We start from the raw sequence: 12,820 nt of genomic DNA, 5'->3' as shown, positions 1-12,820 counted from the left end.
TTCAGGGGGAGAACTGTGCCCCAGATTAAATCATTGGGAGTCCTGGTGGTGTGTCGGTGAGTGTGCTTCTGGGGCTTGGTTCCTCATGCCTGTCCCCCAACCTCCACCATACTGTTATCCAACTAAGTGCCCAGCAGGCTGGGAGCCAACTGCAGAAGGAGCCAGTGCCAGGGAGGAGGATACATTGCCATTCGTGTCCCAGGACAGCGGGCAGGCACTGTCATTGCTCATTAGCTTGCCCCAGTGCTGCATCAACCCAGGTCCCCGCTTGTGGCTTCCCCACCTCCCTTTATCCTTCAAAATCCCCCACTTAATAACCGGATGGGATTAATTAGCTAGCTGTTCTCCCAGTGCAGGTGTCTGAGGTAGGGACAGGGGTGGGGGTAATGGAAACACCGGCATGGGGAAGGATGTTAAGTTAGGGGTGAAGGGACAGGAGGGGGGTTCTGCTTGGAAGGAATTAGAATGGGGCCAGGCTGGCACACCCTAGCTTTCCACGAGGGGAGGACAAGACCCAGGCCACTCATAAAGGTCAGGGAGGAGATTAAGAGGCTCCGTGTCTAATCTGTCAGCTTAACCAGGTCCTGGCCCTGAATCTGTCCCCACCTGCCTAGCCCAGGGACAGCAAATGAGGACAAGGCCCAGTCACTACCTGAGACCCAGTTAGGGACCCACCCATGACAGTGATGCCCGGGTGCTCCATCCTGGCCAGCTGCCTGCACTTGGTTTTTCTGCAAGGAATGGAAATGAGAGGCTGGGGCGGAGGGGGAGGGGAGAGAAGGGTATCATAGGTGGGGAGACTCCGAGAGGAGGGAGGAGTTTAAGAAGAGGGGGAACCTGAAGGGAGGGGAGGCAGAGAGGACGGAAAGGACTTTGCGAGCGAGGAAGGAACCGGAGAGGTGGGAGGATGTTGAGGAAGAGGAGCCGTTTTAGGGGAAGGATGCTAAAGTGAGGGGAGGAGTATGAGGGAGAGAGGGAGGAACTCGAGAGGCAGAAGGCGCCAGGAAGGCGTAGCCTTCCCCAAATGTCCCACTCTGCATGACAGATACCCAATAGCGTAGAAAGAATGTCTTTTGTTTCACCACCCCTCGGCTCGCAAGAGGCTGAAGTGGCTGGGGAAGCCCTGAGAGGGGTTAAAGAAAGGATCTGGAGATCAGAGAGGCCAGTAAGGGGAGGAAGGAGGCCAAAAGACAGGCCAAAGCGGCTCCCAGTTGCCTGGCAACCGCTGCGGTCAAAAGCCTGCTGCGCGGGCCGCGGAGGTGTGGCTCCCGGAAACAGCAGACAGTTGTGGCACCGCCCCCTGGCAACGAGACTAACAAAGTACCGCTCCCCGGCAACCTATCACTAGAGGCGGGGTCGACTGGCCTAGCGTCCTTCCAGAGCCCTTGCGCAGGCGCTGTCCTCTGGCTCGCGCACAGTCCCGCCTCCATGCAACTCCTCTCCGAGTCTTCTCATTGGCAGGCACACCAGTCACAAACCTTCTTTTGTTTCGGGGGCGGGGCCCGACTCCCTGGCCGCACTCTGATTGGCCCTACCGCCCGTCTATCTCCGGCCGGACGGTGCTACGTCTGTTCCCTGTGCGCCTATTGGTCCTGGAGGACGATCCTTTGGGGTCGGGGGCGGGGCAGACGAGAGGGCTCTCCATGGATTGGACGGTGTCAAAACGAGGGGCGGTCCCTATTGGCGGGGCGGTTGGGAGGCGAAAGGAGAGTCTTTTCAGCGCTGAGGACTGGCGCTGAGGAGGCGGCGGTGGCTCCCGGGGCGTTTGAGCGGGCTCACCCGAGCCCGCGGGCCAACGCGGATCCAGGCCCGACCGGCGGGACCGCCCCGGACTCCCCGCGGGCCTTCCTAGCCGCCATGGAGGACGGTGTCTATGGTAGGTCAGGGAGGGGCGGGGCCGGCTGGGAGCGGATGGAGCGTTTGGACTGGAACGTTCGGCCGCGAACGTCCCTCCCGGCGCGCGCCGCGCGGCGCCTTGGGGCCCCGTCGAAGCCTCGCTTTTGTGGGGCGCGGAACGGGCTTCCGGCGGGGCCCGAGAGCAGGGCGTTCCAGGCCATTGTGTGGGCCGAGTCTGTTTCCGGTGGCGGCGGGAGGGGCGGGATGGAGCGGCGGAGGCGCGGCCGGGGCGGAACCATTCCCGCTGGAAGGGCCGGGCGAGCCCAGTGCCTGCTGGGAGCCGGGAGGGGGGCTTCTGGGGCGCTTGGCTGGGGAGAAGTCTTGGGGGCTGCGGGGATCCCGCGAAGGCGGGGCGGGAGCCTTCGATGCCCCGCCCCCCTTCCCCGACTCTCAGGAGCTGTCACCAGCTTTCCCTGCCGTAGTTACTTTTCATGGACCCAGGAGTCCGGACACCCAAGCTCCCAGTTGCCTCGCCAGGAATGGAGGCAGAGAACCAAGGCCTCACTCCCCTTCCAAGTAATGGACCCGGAAGTTCGGCCTCCCAGCCCCCTTTGCCTCAGACTCAGGAGTCCTGACCCCTAGCCTCCTCCTCCCCCAGGACTCAAGAGTCTAGATCCGCAGCCCTTCCTTGTCTGGACGTGCTGCTTTACAGATGATGAAACTCTGCCCTTGTCTGGGCTGAGAAATCTAGACTCCCAGCCCCTTCTTCTAGGAGTCAGAGGAGGCCCAATCCTCATCCTCCCTTGCAACCTAGTCCTGCCCACCCCAGCTCGGTCCTCCCCCAGATTGCAGGAATCCAGGTTCCCAGCCCCCAGAACTGACCTCCAACCCCTGACCCTGACCCACAGAGCCCCCAGACCTGACTCCGGAGGAGCGGATGGAGCTGGAGAACATCCGGCGGCGGAAACAGGAGCTGCTGGTGGAGATCCAGCGCCTTCGGGAGGAGCTCAGTGAAGCCATGAGCGAGGTGGAGGGTCTGGAGGCCAATGAGGGCAGGTGAGGGCTGGGGTGGGGAACTTGGGGGTCATGGGGCCCGGCCAGGGACGCCCAGGCATTGAGCCTCCATCCCTTGCTCTCTCCTGCAGTAAGACCTTGCAACGGAACCGGAAGATGGCAATGGGCAGGAAGAAGTTCAACATGGATCCCAAGAAGGTGCTTGGGTCACAGGGCTGGGATCAGCCAGGCAGACATCCAGACAGGGGCTTCTGGCACTTTCAGGTTCTAGATCTACTTGAGGTGGACACATGTGGTTCTCATTCCGGGATTCAGATATTGGCAATCCATTTGTTTTCTGAACACTAACGGAGGTGTCCCCGCCTCCTGACCTTTGCGTGTCCTGTGTCCTCTGCCTGGGAGGCTCCCTTCTCCTTTCTGTTCATATTTCTGGACCCTCTTGTGGTGCCACCTAGAGTCTCAGGAGGAGCTCGAGTGTGGTAGGAAACATGGACCATGACATGCCCAAAGGAGGGTTGACCAGTGCCACTTCACAGAGGTACCAGGGCTGTGGACCTTCATGGGGGAGCCTCATAAAGTTAGGGCTTTCTCGAGGAGAGGATGTTCAGGTCCGGTTTAAAGGACGAGTCAGTGTCCACCCAGTGCAGAGAGATGTTTGTTTACTAGGTCATTCATTTCACACATTCTCTGTGGCCTCCCTCGAGCTTGCCCGTGTACTAGGCAGGGCTGGAGACCCAGGACAAGAGCTGGCCCTGCCTTGCCTTCGGTGAGCCCTTAGACATGGCTGCCACACTCCAGAGTTAGGTGTAGCTCTCCTGGCCCAGGGCGAGCCAAGAAGGCCCCTGAGGCTTGGCCCTCACAGCCGGTGACATGCTGCTGCCTACTAACAGTGTCTGACGGTATTCTTGAAGCCCAAAGCAGTTGTAGTTTGTCACACATTCAGCAAACTCACTGGGCTCCTGTTCCTTGTGGGACTCTGCCCTTGCTGCTGGACTAACCAGGCAAAGGCAGAGGGAATAGTAGGTGTGAAGGCTCTGAGGTGGAAGGGATGGTATTTAGGGACCACTGTGAAGCCCCAAAACAAGACTTGACCCAGTTCTATCCAGGCTGGGGGTGGATGCTGAGGTCCTTGGGGAGGCAGTGGGGCGTGGCTTTCTGGCTGTTGGGGCTGAGACCTGGTCCCCACCCACCAGGGGATCCAGTTCTTGGTGGAGAATGAACTCCTGCAGAACACACCTGAAGAAATCGCCCGCTTTCTGTACAAGGGCGAGGGCCTGAACAAGACCGCCATCGGGGACTACCTGGGGGAGAGGTGAGACCCTGCCCAGCTCCCTGTCATCCCCTGTGCCCAGCTCCTTTTTTTTTTTTTTTTTTTTTTAAGATTTTATTTATTCACGAGAGCCACAGAAAGAGAGGCTGAGACACAGGTAGAGGGAGGAGAAGCAGGTTCCATGCAAGGAGCCCAATGTGGGACTTGATCCCAGGAATCTGGGATCACGCCCTGAGCCGAAGGCAGGAAGCACCCACTGAGCCGGCCAGGCGTCCCTGCCCAGCTCCTGCCTTTAGGCCACCAGCTTTCTCTCCTGAGAGAGGCCCTGATAGACCTGCCCTCTGGCTGGATTGTGACAGGGGAGTGATGGAGGGGTCAGTGGAAGCCTGGGGCTGTCTGTGCTCATCTTGGGGGCATGGGAATCTCTGGCGGATGCCTGAAAAGTTGAGGACCATCCATTTATGTCTGGGGACAGTGGAGAACATCTGTAAGCCTTGTGGGGGCATGAGAATTGTGAAGACAACTGATGTGCATTGGAGTTACCTGGACAGCTAGGGAACATAGGGACAAGGATCATCAGGGAGCACGGGCACCTGTGGACACCTGGGGTACGAGATCTGTGGATATTAGGGGTGCCTAGGGATTTGTGGACATCTGGGCTGATATGAACATCTGAGGGACACAGGATTGTCTGGATGTCTGGGTTGCTTAGGAATTGTGTGGACATCAGGGAATGTATAGAACTTTCTGGACACCTGGCAAGTATAAGGACTATCAGATTGTTGGGATTATGGGGATTGTATGGATATCCAGAGATGTTTGGGGGCCCTCTGGACATCTGGGGCATATGGGGATTGTTTCAGGAGCATCTGGGGTGCATGGGGACAGCCTGGCAGGTGTGGGGACCATTTCTGGACATCTGTAGAACCCGGGGACCATCAGAGAGGTGATAGTAGGTGGGACACATCTGCTGTATTCCTCTTAACTACAAAGGTTCAGCTAAACCAGGGATGATCTTGCAGCAGATGGTCTTGCCAAGAGCGTGTTCTGAGCATTCCTGTCCTGGGGCCAGGCCTGTGCTGGGGCCAGGCTAACATCTCGCCTGCTCCAGAGGCAGCCACTATGCAGAAGCTGTGGCTGAGACTCCCCAGTGTTTGCTTCCTGTCCACTCCCACTCCAGCCTCCTTCCTGTGCATGACTCTGTCTCTTTCCTCCCAGGGAAGAGCTGAACTTGGCAGTGCTCCATGCCTTTGTGGATCTGCATGAGTTTACTGACCTCAATCTGGTGCAGGCCCTCAGGTGAGAGGGATAGGGTGGGAAGGGCAGGAATGTACCTGTCAGTGCTTTCTTTACAGATGATGAAACTCTACTCAGGAAAAAAAAAAAATTAGGGGATCGAGCTTTTCATGTAAGGGATAAGTCCACAATAGGGCCTCCTTCAGGCACACCTGTATCCAGGTGCTCAAATGGTGTCTGAAGGTCGATTTTTCTCTTTGGGTTGTCCTTGCCACTGTGTTGGCATTGCTCTCTGTAGACCCTCTTCTCACATGACAACAGAAGCCCTTGGTGACCGCCAGACCTTTCTAGCAACCTTAGCAGAAAGAAGGCTTTTTTTTTTTTCTGTATAAATCCCCCAAAAGGCTCACAGCCAGTGCTCATGGGGCAGCTTGGATCCATACCTGAGACAGCTGCTGAGGCCGCAAGGCTATTACTGCTTCCTGACACGGGGAACGAGAACAGGTAGAGGTTTCTGCTGGTCCTGGCACCCACACCCGGCTCCCCCTCTAACTCAGGCAATTTCTCTGGAGCTTTCGCCTCCCCGGAGAGGCCCAGAAGATTGACCGGATGATGGAAGCCTTTGCCCAGCGATACTGCCTGTGCAACCCTGGGGTCTTCCAGTCCACAGGTGGGGGACCCAGACTCCTGGGGCCTGGGCAGGCGGGCCGGGGGGCCCACTGACCTGTGTCGTCACCACCTGACTGTCTGGTGCAGACACGTGCTACGTGCTGTCTTTCGCCGTGATCATGCTGAACACCAGCCTTCACAATCCCAACGTCCGGGACAAGCCGGGCCTGGAGCGCTTCGTGGCCATGAACCGGGGCATCAACGAGGGTGGGGACCTGCCAGAGGAGCTGCTCAGGGTCAGGCGCTAGCCCCTTCCCCTTCCCTGCCGCCCCCCAGTGCCATCCCTCTTCCTACCCTGGGCCCTCCTCCATGTTGGGCCTCCTGGTGCCTGAGTTGTCCAGGGTGATCATGCCAACCTGTCCGTTTCCTTTTCCCTTCCTCCCTCCCAGGCCAACCTCAGTCTCCATCTCTCTATCTTTTCTGTCTCTTGAGCTTTGCAGACTGCTGCAGCTCTGCCTCTTTTCTTTGTCTTCTCCCTCTGCTCCCCAGGCCTCCCTCCACCCGTCTGCCTCCTCCTCCCCTCCCCTTCCCCGGGCCACTCCACCAGTGGTCCCACCGCCTCCCCCCTCCTCCATGGCCAGGTAGCCCTGGGAGGGTCCCTGGGGCCTGGTGTTGCTGACTGCACCTTCGCCCCTCAGAACCTCTATGACAGCATCCGAAATGAACCCTTCAAGATTCCCGAGGATGACGGCAATGACCTGACCCACACCTTCTTCAACCCGGATCGGGAGGGCTGGCTCCTTAAGCTGGGTACGTCCCCTCCTGAACCTGCTGGCTGCCTCTGCAGGGGGACTTTAGGGGGCCCAGGCTCAGGACCTGGCTTTCACGTGCATTTGTGGTGTGATCTTAGGCCCGTGATTTGACCTCTCTGAGCTTTGTTTCCAAATCCTCAAAATGGGCCTGAAAACAAGATGAGGCCTGTGTGCTGGGCCCCAGCACAGGCATAGAGGAGGGGCCCCATAAATATGTGTGGCTATAAGGTAGGCATTGGAGAGCACTGAATAAATGCCAGGCTCTGCTTATGAATGTAAAGTTCCCAACAGGGCTGGAATGAGTGGGATGGGGCCCATCCCCCAGGAAACACGGGGTGCCAGCCAATTCAGGATACATTGTTAGCAGGGGGGGTGTCAAGCAGGTGCCTCTTTCCATGGGGTTACCTGAGGATTGGAGTTGTGCCCACCTGTGGCTTCATGGGAGATTCACCTGGGAATTCTTAAAAGCCCAGCGGCCAAGCCGCAGACTCAAAGCCAGGATTTCTGGGGCAGGATGGGTGCCAATCATGTTGAAAGCCCTCTGGCTGCCTTCCAGGGCAGAGCCAAGGTTAAGAGCAGCTGGCTGGGAGCCATGCCTGGGGATGGTGGGTACCAGGGGAGTGCTAGCTACGGCTCTTTAGTGAAGAGGTAGCGGATGGCTGCTCCGGAGACACAGGGAAGCTGAGGAGGAATAACAGCCAGGAGCAGACAGTGGAGGCTGCTGGAGCAGCGGGAGGGCCCAATGCAGGGATTGGAGGGGCGGGGCAGGCAGGGCTGTGTTCCCTGCACCGTGGAATTTTGCTTTTGAGCCAAGACCTGGCTTCCCCAGCAGCAAGCAGGGCCCCTGACTGGGTGCAGAGATGTCCTGGTAAAAGTGTAAACTGCTCTTTCTAGCCCACAGCGAGTGGCCAGATTCCTGCATCAGCCGCAGGGGTGGGGGCCAGATGAGTCCGGAGTCAGTTAGATTTCTCTGGAGGCCAGGAGGTGCCCCTAGCCAAGAGGGTGGGAAAGAGGAACTCTGGCAGGGCAGCTTCCCAGGAGCTAATTCCCCTGTAGACCTTTCCCACCCACAGGAATGCTTCCCATTTCCCAGATGAGGACTTTAAGGCTTGGTCACTGTCCAGCAGCTACAGGGCAGGGGTAGCTTGGGGCCCAGATTTCTGACCGGAGTGTAGCACATGCTGAACTGGATCAAAGGGTGGCGGGGGGGGGCTGTGTTCACCAAGATGCTTAATGAAAGCCGTTCTTAACTGTTACTGTCTAGTCCCTTGGGGACCACAAGGAACCTAGAGGCAGGTCGTCTTGAGTGGGAAGGTATGGGTGCAAGTGGGTCTGGAGACTGGAGCCCAGAGAGGGCAAGAGGTGGCCCTGAGGTCACACAGCCAGTTTGTCCTGGAGCTCACATGGGTCCCCACAGCCACCTCAGGCCAAGCACCGGGGGTTTTGTCCTTTTCCCTTTGGGATGACCTTCTGGGGGTGAGATCTCTTCCCTGTGGCAGTGGAGGGCCTTCCCAGCCGGCTGAGGACCTGTCCCGGGTGTGGGGAGGCGCCAAGCAGCGATACCAGGAGGTGTTGGGGGGGCTCAGGATCTTTAGCCTCCCTGGGAGGGAGAGGGTCATGTCGATGTAACTGGTTTTCTTCCTTCTCTTCCCCCCACCCCTTCCCTCCCTCCTTCCCTGCGTCTTCCTCTCTGCCCTCTCTCTTTCCCACCCCCCTGTGCTTTCTTTCCCTGGCCCGCCCTCTTTCTGTTGCCTGCGGCTTTGGGGGGCACCCCATTCTCTGCCTTCCCCTCTCCTCGCCTGGTCCTGCCTGCTTTCTCGCTGTCTGCCCCAGGAGGTAGGTACGCTGCCGACCTGACACCGACCTGACACGGGAGGGGCTGCCAGGGGCTGCCGTGGCCCTGGGCCATAGGAGGGGGCTGGGCACTCAGGACTCCCAGGCGCTGGGCAGACAGGCAGGCTTAGAAAGTGCGGAGCCCCACGTTGGGAGTGGGCGGGATCCTGGAGGGGGGGCCCCCTGAACACCTGTCCCTGCTTGTCTCTCTTCCCCCGCATTTCTTCATCCCAGGCCCTGCCAGCCCCGCCTTCCCTGCGCTCACTCTGCCTCTCAGTCCCCTCCCTGCCTCCCGGAGGCCCTGTCCCCCCTGTTGAGCCCAGGCCCCCTCCCACCCCTTCCCTTTCAGGGGGCCGGGTGAAGACGTGGAAGCGGCGCTGGTTTATCCTCACTGACAACTGCCTCTACTATTTTGAGTACACTACGGTGAGGGCAGAGCTGGGCTTGTGTCTGCGGTGCTGCTGGGAGGAGGGGCTGGGGGTCAGGCTCTGGGGTCTGAGGGAGGAGGGCTATACCAGTCCACTAGCGCTGCTATGACAAAGTACCACAACCGGTGACTTGAACCACAGGCACTGCTGGGGTTGGGGAGGAGGAGCTGAGCAAGGACTGGAAAGTCTGAGTCCTGTCCACCTTGTTCCTTCAGGACAAGGAACCCCGAGGAATTATCCCCCTGGAGAATCTGAGCATCCGAGAAGTGGATGACCCCCGAAAACCGGTAAGACCCTCTCTGTGCCCCTTCCTGCCGTGGTAGCACCTCCTCTGGGCCCAGGGCCAGCTCTGACCTGCCATCACTCTGTTCTCATGTCTCCCCAGAACTGCTTTGAGCTTTATATCCCCAACAACAAGGGGCAGCTCATCAAAGCCTGTAAAACAGAGGCCGACGGCCGGGTGGTTGAGGGGAACCACATGGTGTACCGGATCTCGGCCCCGACACAGGAGGAGAAGGAGGAATGGATCAAGTCGATCCAGTGAGCCTGGGCTCCGGGGTCCTTGGGTGGGAGCAGAGGGTGTGGGGAGCTGGGCTTCTTGGCCCTCACCCTGGACCCTCCCCTTCTGCAGGGCAGCTGTGAGTGTGGACCCCTTCTATGAGATGCTGGCGGCAAGGAAGAAACGGATTTCTGTCAAGAAGAAGCAGGAGCAGCCCTGACCCCCGCCCCCAACCCCATTATTTATTACGGAGCTGCCCCACCCGGGTGGCCGGACCCCTGGGCCCTGGGGCTGCGGATCCTGGTTCTCTGTTTGGAAAATTCACCACCTCTAGCTCCTCTCTCGTTATTTGTAATTAACACACTGTTGGTAATCTTATTAATTATTTAACCACTCGCAGCCTCGGACCCCTCCTTTCTTGGGGTCGGCAGGGCTGAGGGGCTTGGGCTAGCCAGCCAGGTGGCCCATGCATGTCGGGGCCAGGAGCTTCAGTCTTTGCTGGGAGCTGTTATGGTAGGTGAGGAACATGCTATCAGAGGGTGCAGCCACGGGGGTGGGGAGCGGGTCAGCTCCCATATCTGTACCTTCTGGTTTTACCTTGAGCTTGCAGGCCAGGGTAAGGGAGGGAGGAGTATAATGTGGCATCAGTGGGTGTGGAGTTAGGATGGCGTGGCATTGAGGATGCAGATGGGCACAGGTTCTGGGGTGAGGCCCAGCATTTGTAAGTTCTGGATGTTACTTGACAACCAGGAGCTGCGCAGGTGCTGGTGCTCCCCACTGCTCTCACCTGGCTTGCGTCTTGGAGGGCGACAGGTAGTATCTGAGGGGTTATGAGTGAGGCCAGTGCTTGGAAGGGGAGTAGAGAGCTGTACGAGCTGTAGGGAGACCTACTGTGGGAGCACAGGGGATGGATGAGCCCGGAAAAGAGGAGGCAGGCCTTGCCAACTGGCTATCCCTGGGGCTCCGCAAGGGGTTGCTGGTATTTGAAGTGGGCTGGGTGGGAGTGGGGGATGGGGGTGGAGGACTTGGGGCCAAGAAGCTAAGACTGTGGTCCGGTTGAGCCAGTTTCTCAGCCACCAGACGCTGGTCCTCTGGTAACTTTTTACACCGACCAAGGATAGCTCTGGGAACCTGCATTATTATATCTCCTGTCTGGGGAATCAGCCTCTGAAGTGCAAGGTCTTGCTTTCCTTGAGGGCGAAGGCTTAAGGAGTTGGGGGGCCCCTGAGCCCCTTCCTGCTTGGGATATGCTTGGCTTCCCCAAAGAACAAAGGCACAGAGATCCTGAGGGGGGTGGGTTGGCAGGGTGGGAGACCCTGTGTCACTCTCCTATGGCCAGATCTGCAGTTGAGATTTGAGTGTGAGAACCCACAAAGTTGGGCAGGCCCCAGGACCAGGTCAGGTTGAACGGGAAGACCGGCCCCTAGTTCCTCCCTCCCACATGCTGTGTCTTCAAAGGGTCCAACCCCTAGCTGAGTGCTCCTGGTGGTGTGGCAAGCACCCCAAATCTTGGGCCCTTGGCCTCAGGCAATCACCTGCTCCAAGCACCACCCGCCCAAAGTACCATAACGATGCTGCCACCCTTGAAGGTGGCCCTCTTCTCAGTCCTGCAAAAACCCTTGGACTACAATTCCCAGCAAGCTGTGCGGTGCTGGCCACCCTGCCAGTGGGAGAACCAGTCTCAAGGTCTTCTGGGAGTTGTAGTTTCCCAAGGCTCCAACGTGGGGCTTACTGTAGCCTGGTCTATCCTAGTGTGCAGGTTGGGGAGAGAAGCCCTTGGCCACTTCAATCGCCAGGCACTGATGGGAGATGGAGTTCCCAAATGAAAAGGGAGTCATCAGCCCAAGGAAATGAGGTCTCTGGGTAAATAGAGGGTCCCATCACTACCTCACTCTATCCTGCCCTCTGGGGCGTGGACCCCATAGGTACTGAGTACTCACTAGTTGGGTTGGCAGAGATGGCCTGGGAAGGCATTGCGGGCCCAGGGAACAGCATGAGCGGAGGCAGGAAGAGTCATGCTGCACTGGAGTAACCAACAGAGGGGCTTGTGTCCCTGCATGGTGGGACTGGGGAGGGAAGTTGATAAGAGGTGGGAGGCAGACCTGATCTTCGGGAGCGCAATCCACCAGGATAGGGACTTTGGATGTATTTTTAGTTGATGGAAGCCATTCAAGGGTGTGGAACAGGCATGCGACGTATTTGGATTGAGGCTGCTGTAGGAGGGGCCTCTGGCTGCTGCCAGAGAATAATTTGGAGCTGAGTCAGGGCAGCAGCAGGGAGGTGAGTTAGGACGCTGTGCAGTTTTACTCTGGGGGCAACAGAGGAGCCAGCAGGATTTACTGAGTGCGGGACCAACTCCAGGATTCTAGGCTTGAGCCACTGGTGAATGGTAAGGTCATTTATCGAGCCGGTCGGAGAGGGAGTTTTGGAGGTGGGGAGTGGGGCGTTGGTGGTTCTGCTTTGGCCAGCTTAAGCTGGAATTGCCTGTGCAGCGTTCCAACCAGCCTCATCCCCTCAAAATTGTCCTTGAGTTTTGGCCCCAAATCCATCTCCCCCAAAGACTCAGTTCTAGCTGCCAGCTCCCACCTCTCCCAGGACCCCAAATTCCCAACCTCGTTGTTACGGGTTGAATCATATCAGCCTGAAATCAGTATGTTGAAGTCCTGACCACCCCCGTATCTCAGACTGTGGTCTTATTTAGGAATCGGATCATTGTAGATGCAATCAGGATGAGGTCATTAATGTGGGCACGGATCCAGTGTGTCTAGTGTCCTTATACAGAGAAACTTTGAACCCACAGACACACACACAGGGAGAAAGCGCATGAAGGTGAAGGCAGAGATTGGGGTGATGCTTCTACACACTAAGGAGCACCGGCAGCTAGGCGAGTCATGGAGCAGATTCTCCCTCACAGCCTCAGAAGGAACCCATCCTGCGGATGCCTTGATCTTGCATTTTCACCTCCAGAACGGAGATGGTGTCCGTGGCTTAAGCCACCAGATTTGTGACACTTTGTCAATAGCAGCCTTAGTGAACTAATACAGCCCTTCTCCTTCAGACCCGGGAGTCCTGCCCTCAAAACCAGGGGTCCTGGCCCCCAGCCCCCTCTCCTCCCTCAGACCCAGGAGCCTTGGTTCCATCAGCACCCACCCTGGGCAGGTGTGTCCTAAGATCAGCTCAAGCACCCCACAGTGGCTCTGAGGCAGAACCTAATCCTCACTCTCCCTTTCTCCATCCCCCAGACTTAACAAGTGACCCTAATGCCTTCATCACCTTAATTCCT

General features: G+C 58.1%; 1 protein-coding gene across 2 annotated transcripts; it reads left to right on the top strand.

The window, feature by feature from the left end:
• Window positions 1-1,688: 1,688 nt before the first annotated feature.
• CYTH2 (cytohesin 2) lies at window positions 1,689-9,936 on the top strand. Of its 2 annotated transcripts, none has more exons than XM_055310287.1 (12): window positions 1,689-1,876; window positions 2,745-2,892; window positions 2,982-3,048; window positions 4,044-4,162; window positions 5,339-5,419; window positions 5,914-6,026; window positions 6,113-6,261; window positions 6,664-6,775; window positions 8,960-9,036; window positions 9,254-9,325; window positions 9,424-9,578; window positions 9,670-9,936. In XM_055310287.1, exons 1-12 carry the CDS (start codon window positions 1,858-1,860, stop codon window positions 9,755-9,757), a joined length of 1,200 nt encoding a protein of 399 aa, XP_055166262.1. In that variant the 5' UTR covers window positions 1,689-1,857; the 3' UTR covers window positions 9,758-9,936. The 2 variants fall into 2 exon arrangements, with proteins under 2 accessions (XP_055166262.1, XP_055166261.1); XM_055310286.1 differs by lacking the exon at window positions 1,689-1,876 and adding an exon at window positions 2,274-2,412.
• The last annotated feature ends 2,884 nt before the right edge of the window (window positions 9,937-12,820 follow it).

The sequence above is a fragment of the Nyctereutes procyonoides genome, unplaced genomic scaffold (genome assembly GCF_905146905.1).
Source record: "Nyctereutes procyonoides isolate TBG_1078 unplaced genomic scaffold, NYPRO_anot_genome, whole genome shotgun sequence".
NCBI lineage: Eukaryota > Metazoa > Chordata > Mammalia > Carnivora > Canidae > Nyctereutes > Nyctereutes procyonoides.
The sequence above is the reverse complement of the archived record's forward strand: the minus strand, read 5'-3'. Positions and strand labels throughout refer to the sequence as shown.

Bases quoted from the DNA above. Each gene is read 5' to 3' on its own strand.
- CYTH2 (XM_055310286.1), top strand. From the start codon at position 2,328: ATGGACCCAGGAGTCCGGACACCCAAGCTCCCAGTTGCCTCGCCAGGA. The intron at 3,049-4,043 runs GTGCTTGGGTCA...CCCACCCACCAG, and splicing joins TCAACATGGATCCCAAGAAG to GGGATCCAGTTCTTGGTGGA. The intron at 9,579-9,669 runs GTGAGCCTGGGC...CCCCTTCTGCAG, and splicing joins GAATGGATCAAGTCGATCCA to GGCAGCTGTGAGTGTGGACC.